Below are 13,808 nucleotides of genomic sequence, written 5' to 3'. Positions count from 1 at the left end.
CTCCTCTCCTCTATCGCTTCGATGCGGCCCTCTTTCTTCTCCTTCATCTCCCTTTAATCCATCATGCAGCCCAACCGGCTGTGGTCTCTCCTTCTCTCCATCTGCCTGGCCGGCCATGCGCCGGTCTGGGCCCTCGAACTCAACATCGACGATGAGCGTAAGCGGTCCTTCTCGTCTTCATGCGGTCGCAGAACCCCTCTAACCGTCCATCTCCCTAGAATCCATCAAGACCGCCGCGGCGACCACCGCCTTCAATATGATGAGCCAGTACCACGGCAACGAGTCGGGTCAAATCCCCGGCAAACTCCCCGACACCTGGTGGGAGGGTGGTGCCATGTTCATGACCCTCATCCAGTACTGGTACTGGACCGGCGACACCTCCTATAACGACGTCACCACCCAGGGCATGCTGTGGCAGAAAGGCTCCAACGACTACTTTCCCACCAACTACAGCCAGTGGCTAGTGCGTTACCCACACCCGTCCAATCCACCATCTCTAACGGTCCAAGGGCAATGACGACCAAGTTTTCTGGGGTCTGGCCGCGATGACGGCGGCGGAGCTGAACTTCCCCGAGCAGGACGGCCAGCCGTCGTGGCTCTCCCTGGCGCAAGGGGTGTTCAACACACAGGTGCCCCGCTGGGACAAGACCAGCTGCGAGGGCGGGCTGCGATGGCAGATCTGGCCGTATCAGGCCGGTTACACCACCAAAAACTCGGTCTCCAACGGCGGGCTGTTCCAGTTGGCGGCGCGGCTGGGTCGCTACACCAACAACCATACCTACACCGACTGGGCCGAGAAGATCTGGGACTGGAGCGCGACCACTCCGTTGTTGCGGACGACTGACTGGACCATCGCGGATACCACGACGACCCAGTCCAATTGCAAGGCCCACGGCGACCTCCAATGGACCTACAACTACGGCATGTATCTGAGCGGCGCCGCCTACATGTACAATCTGGTATGTCTACCCGTTTCTTCCGCACGACCGTCACTGACCAACTAATCAACAGACCAACGGAGACACCAAATGGAAAAAAGGCATCGACGGCCTGCTGCAGACGACCTTTTCGCAGTTCTTCCCCAAGCAGTACGGCGGCAACGTGATGTCGGAGATCTCGTGCGAGCCGAACATGAAATGCGACCGCAACCAGGACTGCTTCAAGGGCTTCCTCTCATCGTGGCTGACCTTTATGACCACCATCGTGCCCTACACCTCCGGCGAGATCCTCCCCAAGATCCAGGCGTCCGCCCAAGCCGCCGCCAAGCAGTGCTCCGGCGGAAGCCAGCAATCGGAGTGCGGTCGGCGCTGGTACCAGGCTACCTATGACGGCACCAACTCGCTCGAAACGGACATGAGCGCGCTGAGCGTGTTTTCCTCCAACATGATCAAGTTCAAGAAGGGGGATGTGTCGCCGCTGACGGCGGATACGGGTGGGAAGAGCAAGAGTAACCCAGACGCAGGCACGGGGACGGGAGAGCCCCCTGCTAGCGAGCCGGCGCCCATTACGACGGGTGACCGGGCGGGCGCGTCGATTCTGACGATCTTGTTCATCAGCGGATGGGTGGCGGCGGTGACTTGGTTAGTGTATGGTGGTTGATGGATGGTTGTTGTACTCCGTATATAGTGCTGAGTGCGTGTCGGTTGTTCCTTGGACAGGCTGTATGGATGGCGTCTGGCGTAATGACGTTTGTTTCGTCTTGATAATGAGATATCCACGTGTTAAGAATCCAACGGATCTGATGCTTAACTCCATGTATGAGGTGTGATAACGTGAGAATATATCCGACAATTTAAACCCGCTAACTCCGGCCATGACCTATATCAAACACGATCCATAACCACCACGACCTCCATTCCCCTCCCATCCAAATCACACACACAATCTCAAGATGAACACCTACCTCCGCTTCCTCTGCAATCAACTCCTCGTCCACCCCGGCCTCCCGGACGACCCAGCCCCCTTCACCAACCAAACCATCATCGTCACCGGCTCCAACGTCGGCCTCGGCCTCGAAGCCGCGCGACACATCGCCCGCCTCGGCGCAGAGAAGCTCATTCTCGCCGTGCGCGACCTCTCCGCCGGCGAAGCCGCGCGCACCTCCATCGAAACCTCAACCGGGCGCCCGGGCATCTGCGAGGTCTGGCCACTGGACCTCTCCTCCTTCGCCTCCGTGCAAGCCTTCGCGGCGCGCGCCGCGCAGCTGCCCAGACTCGACGCCGTGGTGGCGAACGCCGCGATCGCGACGACCGTCTTCGCCACGGCGGAGGGGTACGAGCGCACGCTCACGGTGAACGTGCTCAGCACGGTGCTGCTGGGACTGCTGGTGCTGCCGACGCTGCGCGCGTCGGCGCAGGCACACCCGCGGGCTCGCAAGCCGCGTCTCGTGGTCGTGGTCAGCGAGGTGCATGCGTGGGCGGTGCTGCCGGACTGTCCCCCGGGGACGAGACTGTTGGATGTGCTCTCGGACGAGGGGACGGCGGATATGAACGGGCGGTACCCGCTGAGCAAGTTGTTGGTTGTGCTTGCGGTGCGGGAGATGGTGCGCCGCTTGCGTGACGACGCGGTGGTGGTCAACATGCTGAACCCTGGGTTCTGTCATTCGCGGCTGGCGCGCGATATATCGGGCGTCGGGATGAAGGTTCTGAAGGTGTTGCTGGCACGGTCGACGGAGGAGGGCAGTCGCACGCTCGTGGCGGGTGCGGCGGCCGGGGAGGAGAGTCATGGGGAGTATATGGAGAACGGAGTGGTGGCGCCGCATGCGGTGTCGGCGTTTGTGAGGAGCGAGGAGGGGGCAAAGGTGCAGGTGAGGGTGTGGGAGGAGATTGTGCAGGTATTGGAGGGGGTTCAGCCGGGGGTTACTGGGAATCTATAGGTATATACTATATAGGATGTAGTATGTATAATAATGATATGACAATGCGCATTGTTCTAGAGCTAAGGAGTGGCTGTGGCTGGGATCTAGTCCCTGTCATGGATGATGATAGAGATAGAGTATAAGGTACTGAAGATACACATCTATGAAGAGGAGGATGAGAAAGATGGTTAGATAGCCTGCACCTGCACCCAGAACCGGGTATCATCCTTCTGATACACCTCGTCGCTCTCGATCTGCTGCTGGATCCACTGGATCGCGCTCTTATACCCTGCTTCCGTTAGTACATGCATTACGAATGGACAGCGGATGGCGCACCGGCAATATCAGAAGTGTCGGGGTTGGACAGGCCAGACGCGCCGTTGCGGTGGCCAGCACACCAGGTGTCGAAGCCATAGTGCTCCTCGCTGTCATGGCGGGCCTTGACGTCCTTCTCGAGATCGGTGCTGTGACCATCAGTATAGCTGCCATATACATCTGCAGACAACCTACTTCAAAACCGCACCGTCGTCAACCTGCTCGGCCGTCTCGCCCAGAAACTCCGACGCCGACAAGCGCAGCATCATCCAGTTCTGCTTGAAGATGCCAAAGTTGGTGGCGTCGCCGGTTTTGCCGTCGCCTGCTTGCTGTCAGTGAGAGTCGTTCCTCGCGGTGGGCGGCGCACCGTAGGTGTAATCAGTGGTCATGGTCTCGCTGGATGTCGTTAGTGCGAACGCTCCATTAGGGGACGGCTGCATACGTCTCCAGCATGGCAATGGCCATGTCCATGGTGTTACCACCGGCGGCCAGCACAGCGGCCTTGCGCTCGCCGAGTCCGGGGACAGTGTAGTTGCCGCGGTCATTCGACTGGCGCGGATGGAAGATGACCGAGCCGAGGGCCATGGGGAGGAGGCTGAAGAGGGAGAGCTTCATCTTGGCTTGCGATTGTAGTGTTGTAGTGTTATTGGAGTCTGTGAGCGTGTAGTGTTGGCTGCTGGGTGAGAGCTTGTGGTATTTATACATCGATGACATGATCTATAGTCCTATAATCACCAGCGTGGACCCTTGACCGTGGACAGTCGGGAAATGATCTCCAACAGACGATCTGAAGCTATCCGACCTGACGCATTCTCGATCAAGATAGAGTGTTTCTGAAACCGCTCATGGCGATCGAGTCCACTGGAACCCACTATGGAACACATTCGCGTTTCATGCAGATGACTATCTCCCACTCCACGGGCCCAGTCAAAAGCGACACAACATACACGAAAGCCGTCAAATAGCCCATTCCCAGCCAAAATTGAAGTAAACGTTCAGTCAACGTCCAGCCTGCAGCGCAGATCCGCCACAAGCGTGTCCAGCTCGTTCCTGAATCCGGGGCGGAAACGGCTCCTTGCCCTGAGGGACGGCTGACGGGCTGATCGTCTTGTCTGTGCGTTTCCTGTTCGGGCCGCTCATCGCCTGTTTCAACGCGGCCCCTGATCCGAGATTCCCGGATTCGGAGCGGACATGTTCGTGACGTTCCGTGCTATATCGGGGGGTGGGTCGGGGGATAGATAGATTTTGCTGTGGATGATGGGACTGCTGTACCTCGGTGGCAGGTGAAAATGGGATACGGAGGTATAGAAGGGGATGTCTCCTGATTACGACGGGTTGAATTAACAGCGATGGTGACTACCATAGTCTGGTATGTCCTACGTGATGATGATCAGACTGACTGGAGCTCTATACAGATCTGGACTGCGAGTCTCAAATACACATAGCCTGCGTTCACAGCTGAAGACATACCCCTGTCCTTCAGAATCCTCCCAGCCAGGCGAGAAAACGACCGTCATACTCATACAAATCACGCCTGCGGCGCATAAACAAATCCCAACTGATCCACCTCATCCCCATCCTGTCCATAAAACCCAACAATCTGCCAGCCCTCATCCGCCGCAAAATCCTGGCAGTCATCCGTCGTGGTTCCCGCACTGACAGTATTACCCTTGCTGGTCGTCGCCAGAATATAAAAGATACGCGTGTGGTCGTTCTTCTGCCCCTGGCACAGCCGCGCCTGGGTCCAGAACTCGTCGTCCGCGAGACCCAGCTCGTGCACGTCGCCGCCCGTGCCGCCGTGGAAGTAGGTCGTCCCCGACGACAGGACCAGACCGACGCTGTCGAGCCGGTCGGCGCCGCGGAGGGAGATCCGGCTGGGCTTGTTGCGGCCGGTGGAGGTCTCCGGGATGGAGGGGAGGTCGTTAAACCAGGTTCTGCATCATTAGTACGAGGTGGCTAGTGCTGCGTGCGGGAGACATACCCGTGGGGCCCGCCGAACAGATCGCTCTGGCGCAGCGACGAGGACCGCGTCCAGGTGATGTTGCTGCTGATGGGGTTGTGGTCCGACAGGATGGTGCCGTTGCTGGAGAGGAACTTGGTGCCCACGTAGTCCCAGTAGACGGCCTTGAGATCGACGGCGCGGCTGCCGCGGTAGCTGTGTTTGTTAGCCATGTCCGTTACCGAGCCGAGGGCGAACATACAAGATCTTATCGACCGTCTCGCAGGTCCGGGTTCGTCGTGGGATTCTCGCAGATCCGCGGGTCGGTGCCCTGGACTGGCTCGACGCCGTTCAGCACCAGGTCAATCCACGGGTTGGACATGCCCTCCTGCGTCTCGAACACGCGGATGTTCTCCCCGGCAGACGTGTAGCGGGCGTTCGTGTCCCCGAACACCATGACCGGGTTGCCGGCGGAGTTAGTGTCGATGTAATCGGCCAGCTGCTGCAGGTTGGCGCTGCGGGCGGACACATCGTCTGTCTCGGAGCTGCCGTCGTCAGTGGGGAGCCGGTTGTCGACCGGTGTATGGACACTCACCCGGCATCAGCGTGCAGATTGTAAAAGTCGACGTAGAAGCCCTCGTCGAAGCGCACGCGCATGGCCGTGAAGCCCTTGGGGGTCAGACAATCCGCGCCCGAGGCGTCGGAGCAGGTGGCCCATTTGACGCGCTCAAAGTCGACCCAGGGGTAATTGGCGAGGGTGTTCAGGCCGGAGCCGATGCCAGCGCCGCCGGAGGTGGCCGTGCGATAGGGGTGGTTATCGGTTTTGTAGATGTAGGCGTGGTAGTTGAAGTCCTGCGGGGGTTAGACGGCTGCGCGATGCTGCCTGGGCATGTCGTACCTCCTGCACATGGATCACGTCGTAGCCATACTCCGCGAACTTGGTTCCGATCTGCTCGGAATTGGTCGATTTGTCGCCGGGGACTTCGTTCGAGTTGAAAATCTCGGGCAGACCGGCCACATTGAAGGACAAGACGTTGAACTGGCCGCTGCTAGCTGCCAGAGCGGGCGAAATCCCCGCCAGATACCAGAATGCTCGCATCGTAAAGGCCGTTTGATATGATCACAACACCGGGAGAGAAGCTGGTGAGGAACTGAAGAGTCGACGCGGTGGGCCGAGGTGGATATTCATAGTGATCGTCCCTCACGGCTTTTAACCGACCTTCAAAAAGGGGTTCCGAAGATTAAGCGGATCCGAGTGAAGATCAAACCGAGTGGACGCCACTACTGCAGGTGAAGGCATATGATGAGGGGAACGCATGGCGATGATGTCCAAGAAGAGGTTCGTGGTTGAGGGTGTTGCATGCACGTGCGGGTTCGGCGCTGAGAATAGATTAATTGTCACCACTCTGCACAGCGGGGCACTTATAGTCATGCCACGAGGACGAGGGACGACTGCTGATTGCAGAATAGAGATCGTTAGTTAGTTAGATGGATAGAATTCGGCAGAGTTGTCTTCATGGCGATCAATTTGGGCTGCAGACTGACTTGATGAAGCAGTGCAGTGTCGGTGATTCTATGTAAGCAGCCCGGTCAACGAGAAGTATAGATATAGCGTTTGACAGCATGAAAGGGCTCCATCAAGGAATAGTAAGAAACTCTGCTCCTATCCGACCCTGATATACAACGCTGTAATAGTATCTGTATATATCACCGATGATCCGGCACTTACGGCCTCCGAACTCTACCCAGCCGAACACTCTCCACCCTCGACGTTGGCGCAAGGAGTCAAGTGTAACCATACAGTGAAATACGCATTCAGACAATACATGCCTATTCCATAGGGATACCTGGGATACTCCTCTAGTCTTAGGCAACACTGTTTCTCCCACTAGTCAGCCCTACGGAGTACTCGGAGTACTAAACTACACTATGCGGATCCACAGAACCACTCTTTGCCCTATACAACCGTACTTCTTACGTACTGCAAACTACAGTAGATATTTAAACCTATTGATCTATTACGCTGCTACTGCTTAATCATGACAAGCTCGCTTGAGCATCCACCACCACGTCATCATCCGGATCAACAGCTTCCCTCCCAGCAGATGGAGCAGTGGTAGCGGCCGGTGGAACGCCCATCCCAGGCCCTCGCGGATCTGCACCTCAACCACCTTCCGCCAGTCGATATGATGCGCAAAATGGAACGGGAAGTGGTGCTGGCTGACGCTGCGGTACGTACAGTCGATCTGAGGCTGGCCCTGCAGCTCGATCTGCGGCTGGAGGATGTGCGGCTCGTCGCCCTGGAAATCGATCTCCAGACGCACCAGGCCCGTCCCCGTGAACTGCCGCACCTGCACCGCGAGATCATTCTGCCGCCGGTCCTGCTGTTTGTCGTGGAGGATGACCAGGTCAACGAGCGGCTCGCGTGTGCGCAGGTGCCGGCGGTGGTGGTCTGGCGGCGGCGCCAGGTCCACGCGGAAGGTCCCCTCGATCACAAAGTTGCCCGACTCCGGCCGGGTGTAGGTGCGGATGTGGAGGATGCGGATGGGCTGCTCGACGAGCGCGAGGGACTGGATCACGACCTTTTGGGCTGGGGATTCGCCCTCCGCGCCTGGGGCGTCGGAGCGTCCGGCCAGCCCGCGGTTGACGTACTGCACGATATGATCGCAGATTCGCTCCTGGTAGAGGTGCCAGAGCCGGACGAGGATGCGGTTCATCCATTCGACGCTCTCGCCGCGGTGGAGGATGTGTTTCGCGTGGTACCGGCGAGTTTCGTCGCGGATGGCGCGCTCCACCCGGCGCAGGGACAGCTCGTAGTACGTTCGACAGACGGCCAGCAGGAGGATGAGGCCGACGACGCCGAGACGGAGATGGTAGATCGTCCACGACGCTAGGCAGCCGAAGATGATGACCTTGGATTCTTTGTAGATCTGCTCGATCGTGTCGAGGGCGTCGGTGACAGTGAGCCCTCCGTTGCGGTGGGCGTAGATCGTAGGGAGTCTCATGGTTTAGGAGTTGCTGGTGTCGTCCAGGCTGAAGGTAGGTGGGAGACGGCCATGGCGGTGGGCGTTCAGACGGACGTGAGGGAGGAATGAATGTGTTCCGGTTATGCAGGCTGCAGTGCAGATGGACCAATTAATTACAATAGGGCTGACTAGTGGTAATTTCGGTGGGTATGCATCTATTCATGGATGTATCTATTTCAATGGTACATGCGTTATTACAGCGGTATTCCATCCAGACGCAGTGGCATATGTTCCTGTCGTCTATGCCCACTTCCCAATCAACGCCATGATCCCCGCTCCCAACAACGTGTAGCCCACCATCACGACCAACTGCGACCGGCGCTTCGTCCGGTCCGGATCAAACAGGAAGTCCCGCGCCAGCAATTCCACCAACGCACTGTAGATCAGGATTCCCGCCGAAATAGCGTCCAGCACGCCCTGCACGATGAGTGCCGTCTTCGAATCCGGGTTGTACGACGTGCGCACGCCCAGCCCAATGGCGATCGACACGGGCGTGGTCAGTCCGTAGGCCAGACAGAGCACCCACGGCAGCCAGCGCCGGTCCCCAAAGTGCAGGGCGGACATGCGGGCGCCGATGCCCAGTCCCTCAAAGGACTGGTGGAAGACCAGCACGGGGTAGAGGGTGGCAAACTCGGACCCGGTGACGCCCAGGTTCAGCCCGATGATGACCGAGTGGAAGATGATGCCGAATTCGAGGATCAGGAAGGCCGCGAACTGCTGTTTGAAGGCGCGTTCGGACGCCACGGATGAGGTGTCTCCGAGGCAGAGGTCCGGGTGCTTGTCCTGGAATTGGACGGCCTTTTCGGCGGAGGAGAGGTCTTCGTGGGCACGGGGGGAGGAGACGATCATCTGAGCGGCGTCTTCATGGCGTTGCACGCCGTATTTCTGCTCGACGTAGACCTCGGCCGCGAGGTCCAGGAGGAAGATCACCGTGATCGAGACCAGGACGATGGCGGCACACCATGAATAGTCAGCCCAGTGGCCCGAGACGCCAACGCAGGTCTTTGGACCGATGCGTTTGTAGGCCGGGTCGAGAAGATGGATGAAGGCCGTGGCGACGATCACGCCGGAACCAAAGTAACGAGCGAAAACATAGACCTGATAGGGGATCTTGAGCCGGGGGGTCCGCGTGGCAAACACGGGGAAGAGGGTAAAGAGAGTGGACGTGATCAAGATGACAAAAATGGAGGAGATGCGGGCCCCGAGATGGCCGTTGTAGTCGTTCTCGCTGATGGCAAAGTAACAGAGGACATCTTCTTCGCTCGCCGTGGTCAGATCGACATTGGAGGCATTGAAGGACGACATGGTGTTGATACCGAAATGAGATCTGGGCTCAGCATGATTGATCCTGGATGATCCAGCCTTTCTTATACTATCCAGACGAGTACCTTGAGGGTATCCAGACATCTGTCGGTTGTGAGATACAGTACCTCATTGACTATCGTCCTCTCCATCTAGGCAGCCATCAATAAGAGTGTGTAGTCTTCCTCCATGCTTGGAAGGTCCATTTTGTCCGCACAAGAGGGCGCCCTCCACCCCACAAGCCTTACCAAGCTTCGGAAAATAGCCCGGCATTCGGCTTGGGACCTGTAGGGCTGAGTCGCTCCACGAGGACCTTGGAGCATATCGGTCATTCTCTAGAGTAATGGACGGCCTGTCGGGCCATGGTAACCGCTCCACTATGTCAGACTCATCTCGCTTGGAACTGGCGTAGTAATTGTGTGGACTCGGCTAGCAACGACTTGAGCGGGCCCGTATCCTGTACCTCCCCTGGGCTCGAGATAGCTATCAAGGCAGCTATTAGCCATTCATCGTATGTAGGCCGCTCCGGTTGTCTTAACACAGGCTCCCTGCACTAAGCACCGTCGAAGTAGCGAAAATGAATGATCTAGTCTCGTGGCTTGAGCAATACCCGGAGGAATTCAGCCGGCAGTTTCCTGGACATATCAGGGTGTTTCTCCGTCCGTCTGTACATCCACTTGTTCCCAGGTGAAACAGTATCGTGGGGATGCGGCGGCGAATGGGAGCCAGCGAACACTTGGTGTAGACCAGTATGGATGGGATATTGGCCATAGACTGTCGAGGGTTGGTGGTCGTCTGATGACGAGTCCTTCGATGCTTCATAAGGCTGATTACTGCTAGACTGGGGGTATCTCAGTCGTCTATTCTGGATATTCTGAAGAAGACATGGTCATAGCCTAGGTGTTGATTAGCTCTGTTCAACTGACATCTTGCGGAGAACTGACATCTTCCCAACCTCATCACTCCATCACTGACGGTTGTCAGCTCGAAAGAATACTCAAGCCAACAAGCCGCGGTGGATTCGTTCAAAGAGCGTGCAGATGACTGTCAGTTCCTTGATTTGTCTTGACTTGACAGATTATTGAGGGAATGAGACCGGAAGAGTAGAGGTGAGATAGGGCACGCTCTTCAGGTGACAGCAGGTGATCCCCCGTGACATGCCTTTCTTCCACTTCACCAACTTCTTCTCCCCCATCGCTCGTCTACTCTCCCATTCCCCTCTCTATGACTGATTCTAACTCAGAACCAGAGGAGAAGACTCTCCTTGCAACTAATCACCAACCGATAACCCCCGATCCTCCAGCAAGGAGGCATCTTCCAACGGTTTCCCGGCTTCCCAGCTTCCTAGAGACGCATCGATCAAACGATCGACGGATCACTATCACATCCGCACCCATAGTTGCAGTCAAGTGGGTCGCAAGACAGTCAAAAAGTGCGAGGCTATATCAAATCCATTATATCTGACAAATACCACTGCAGAAAACCCTCCGAAAGCGACCATCAAACACCGCTCGACGACGATCTGCCCGCCGCTAACGCGCCGATCGCTGCAGCCTTCCCAAAGTTCTCCGAGCCATCCTCAAAAGAAACGTTCAACACGCCGGGAAACGCGCCACTATGGCATTTGGTGCAGCCCATGGCGTTCCGCATGAGCCGGACGAATAATCAGAGGACCTGAGTCTGAGTGCGTTGCCGAGACTATTGAACCAAGGCCTGAACGATGACCACAAAGGGTAGGAGATTCGAGGTGGTGTGCCTGGAATGTGGCTGAGATGCGGTCCCCTCAGACCTACAGTAGGGAACCATTGGGAGGATTCTTCGATGCTTTTCTTTGTTGTGATCCGTCAGATCGGCACCAAGAGATACGGATTTCACACCGGAAAATCGAGCTTGCGGAAAGTACACCCCGTGCAGCCCAACGCAACCGTCTCCTGTCATTTGCTGCGGCGGTGCAGGCCAGCCCGGTGGCGATCGCGCGATGCCACAAAGTTGTGGCCCCTGAAGAACCATGGGACTCGCCCTGATCCTGAAAGTCGAGTCGTCATTCTGCTCCCCTACGCCAATAAACAGTCGCATTATTCGGTCCCATTCCGCCACCAACACTATTGTACAGGTACTTGCGCCCGGCTACCGGTGCGCGATCGCGAGCCAAACTGGCAGCCCGCCCCCGTGTTTTAGAGCCGGTTCCACAATAGACTTTGTCTCGCCCACTGCCATCACGGTCGGCGCTCATCCTCTTCGCTTCGTTCAGGACAACTGACTCCAGCACCCCCGGACGAACGCCCATCCTGTCGCAAATCGTCATGATGAACAGCCAGCAGGACGCCCAGCAGAGGGACGATCAGTCCGCCGCTGGACTGGCCGGGAAGCCCGGCACGCGAAAGAAAATGCGACCCACATATTCATGCCTAAGCTGCCACAAACGCAAAGTGAAGGTATATCTGCCGACTCAATGCTACCTTGTCCTGGACTGCCGAAGCCTGTCCTTTCATTTCGGAGTGACGTAGAGCATACACCATCACCACATTCACCGTCTTGTCTTCGAGATGGCCGGCGCAAGATCACTGACATCGGTCTAGTGCGATCGGGTGAAGCCTTGCGGCGCATGTTGTCTGCGGGGAACCCCCTCGGAATGCGAATATGGCACTAGCAAGAAAGACCGACACTATATCCAGCAGTCCGCCCTCATCGAGCAGTTGATGCGATCATGCGAGGATCTGAAGCAGCAGCTGGCCGAAGCCCGCCGCCTGGCGAATCTGCCTCCCATCAAGGATGAGGGGAGTCCGACGTCGCTGGCCCATATCAAAGCGGCTGAAGATGTCGCTGAAGACGAGGAGATGTGGCCGGACCAGAAGCACGCCAACCCGCATGCTGCTTATACCCAGGCGCTGGAGAAGAGTCCGAGCCCACCGTTCAGTGCGTTGCCAAAGCCATCCCGACTAGCTGTCTCGTATTGACTGGTCCAGGCCACACGTCGTCGCCGCCCGTTCAGGAGAAAATCTTACTCACAGACCCTAACCTGGCGAATTCGCTGATGGAGTTGTTCGTGGAGCGCCTGGTCAGCAACTTCAGTCCCCGCGACCAGGCAAAATACGGCGGGACGATCGCGCTGCGAGAAGCGTCGGAGATGCGAGTGCTGTCGCCCATCTTGTGCACGGCGTTCGAGGCGGCCAGCTTGACGTTCGCCGGGCGGCGGGACGGCAATCGAACGATCGAGCTGGCGGGCCATACACGGTACAGCCGGATGCTGCGCCAGCTTCAGAACGCCCTGAATGATCCGCGGGCGAGCAAATCCACCGAGGTTCTGGTCGTCGTGCTGTTATCGACCATCATCGAGGTAGCCGCATTTCCCCCTCTCGAGAATCCTTCTAACCGTGCGGTTAGGCGTTTAAGCAAAGCTCGAAAGATTCTATTTTGAGACACCAGCTAGGCGGGTTGGAGCTCCTGCGATCGCGCTCGCCCTACCGCCACCGGTATGGGATTGAACAGTCCCTATTCGTGGATCTTCGACTCTACTGGGTATACTTCCACCCATCTCGCCGTCCGAACCTCAACTAACAGCACAGGTCACGGCGGCCCTGGTTCACCGAAAACCGACCTTCCTCGCATCCAAAGAATGGCTGACGGTGCCGTGGCCCGCCGACGGCCCGCCCAAGGACATCCTCCAGCGGCTGCTCGACATCGCCGTCGACATCCCCGCCTACCTTTCGCAGATCGACATCTTCCTGGCGCAGCTGCAGCGCGGCAGCACGGGCGCCTCGTCGCCGGCCGAGCTCGTGCCCCTGCAGACCACCATCTGGGAACAAGCGTTGGAGCTGCAAACCCGGCTCCACATGTGGAAAGCCATGTACGCCGACACGTACGCCAAGGGCGCGCCGCGTGAGGAGATCGACGAGCCTTCTGCGGACGGGTTCCCTGTCTTCCGGTGCCGCGACCCGAACACCCTGCAGGTGCTGCCGGCGCAGGTCCTGGTGTACCCGGACATCCTGCTGGCGACGGCGATGTGCTTCTACTGGGCGCTGGGGCTGGTGGTGTCGGCGACGGACGACGGGCTGACCAGCGTGCTGGGGCAGGCGGAGCGGTACCAGTATGCGTGCAACATCTGCCGCAGCGCCAAGTACCTGATTCAGAACATCCCCGGGTGTCTGGTGTCGCGGCTGATGTTTATGCTGCGCACGGCGTTTGACACATTCAGCGATGGGATGATCGAGAAGGAGTTTATGACGGAGCTGTTCCTGTTTATCGGGCGGAAGTTGGAGTTTCCCGTGTTTTCGAACCAGTGCACGTCGTCTAGTATTCGGGATGAGAACCGATGACTTGGTTATGTATATATTAGGATTGGATGACCGTGTATATTAGTGATTAGCGA

At 57.7% G+C, this 13,808-nt stretch overlaps 7 protein-coding genes across 7 annotated transcripts; 2 read left to right on the top strand and 5 right to left on the bottom strand.

Moving 5' to 3' along the window:
- Window positions 1-63: 63 nt before the first annotated feature.
- On the top strand, window positions 64-1,599 carry ATEG_04917 (glycoside hydrolase family 76 protein; the record flags this gene model as incomplete). The annotated part of the gene is made up of 4 exons (XM_001214095.1): window positions 64-157; window positions 219-463; window positions 510-959; window positions 1,012-1,599. 4 exons carry the CDS (start codon window positions 64-66, stop codon window positions 1,597-1,599), a joined length of 1,377 nt encoding a protein of 458 aa, XP_001214095.1.
- A 224-nt stretch (window positions 1,600-1,823) lies between these two features.
- On the bottom strand, window positions 1,824-2,580 carry ATEG_04916 (uncharacterized protein; the record flags this gene model as incomplete). Its single annotated transcript, XM_001214094.1, has 2 exons — window positions 1,824-1,860; window positions 2,075-2,580. The coding sequence occupies 2 exons, from the start codon at window positions 2,578-2,580 to the stop codon at window positions 1,824-1,826; spliced, it is 543 nt and encodes a 180-aa protein (XP_001214094.1).
- A 465-nt stretch (window positions 2,581-3,045) lies between these two features.
- ATEG_04915 (glycoside hydrolase family 134 protein) lies at window positions 3,046-3,787 on the bottom strand (the record flags this gene model as incomplete). Its single annotated transcript, XM_001214093.1, has 5 exons — window positions 3,046-3,146; window positions 3,194-3,321; window positions 3,368-3,494; window positions 3,540-3,568; window positions 3,615-3,787. 5 exons carry the CDS (start codon window positions 3,785-3,787, stop codon window positions 3,046-3,048), a joined length of 558 nt encoding a protein of 185 aa, XP_001214093.1.
- Window positions 3,788-4,700: 913 nt separating this feature from the next.
- On the bottom strand, window positions 4,701-6,210 carry ATEG_04914 (endonuclease/exonuclease/phosphatase family protein; the record flags this gene model as incomplete). The annotated part of the gene is made up of 6 exons (XM_001214092.1): window positions 4,701-5,106; window positions 5,154-5,327; window positions 5,374-5,442; window positions 5,483-5,656; window positions 5,707-5,963; window positions 6,010-6,210. The coding sequence occupies 6 exons, from the start codon at window positions 6,208-6,210 to the stop codon at window positions 4,701-4,703; spliced, it is 1,281 nt and encodes a 426-aa protein (XP_001214092.1).
- Window positions 6,211-7,033: 823 nt separating this feature from the next.
- Window positions 7,034-8,116, bottom strand: ATEG_04913 (uncharacterized protein; the record flags this gene model as incomplete). The annotated part of the gene is made up of 2 exons (XM_001214091.1): window positions 7,034-7,068; window positions 7,351-8,116. The coding sequence occupies 2 exons, from the start codon at window positions 8,114-8,116 to the stop codon at window positions 7,034-7,036; spliced, it is 801 nt and encodes a 266-aa protein (XP_001214091.1).
- A 261-nt stretch (window positions 8,117-8,377) lies between these two features.
- zrfA (high-affinity Zn(2+) transporter ZRT1) lies at window positions 8,378-9,442 on the bottom strand (the record flags this gene model as incomplete). Its single annotated transcript, XM_001214090.1, has 1 exon — window positions 8,378-9,442. The coding sequence occupies one exon, from the start codon at window positions 9,440-9,442 to the stop codon at window positions 8,378-8,380; it is 1,065 nt and encodes a 354-aa protein (XP_001214090.1).
- Window positions 9,443-11,447: 2,005 nt separating this feature from the next.
- ATEG_04911 (Zn(II)2Cys6 transcription factor domain-containing protein) lies at window positions 11,448-13,755 on the top strand (the record flags this gene model as incomplete). The annotated part of the gene is made up of 5 exons (XM_001214089.1): window positions 11,448-11,572; window positions 11,706-11,874; window positions 12,019-12,355; window positions 12,406-12,818; window positions 13,006-13,755. 5 exons carry the CDS (start codon window positions 11,448-11,450, stop codon window positions 13,753-13,755), a joined length of 1,794 nt encoding a protein of 597 aa, XP_001214089.1.
- Between the last annotated feature and the right edge of the window lie 53 nt (window positions 13,756-13,808).

Source organism: Aspergillus terreus, genomic scaffold, assembly GCF_000149615.1.
Source record: "Aspergillus terreus NIH2624 scaffold_6 genomic scaffold, whole genome shotgun sequence".
Lineage (NCBI taxonomy): Eukaryota > Fungi > Ascomycota > Eurotiomycetes > Eurotiales > Aspergillaceae > Aspergillus > Aspergillus terreus.
This window is presented reverse-complemented; position numbering and strand designations above follow the sequence as displayed.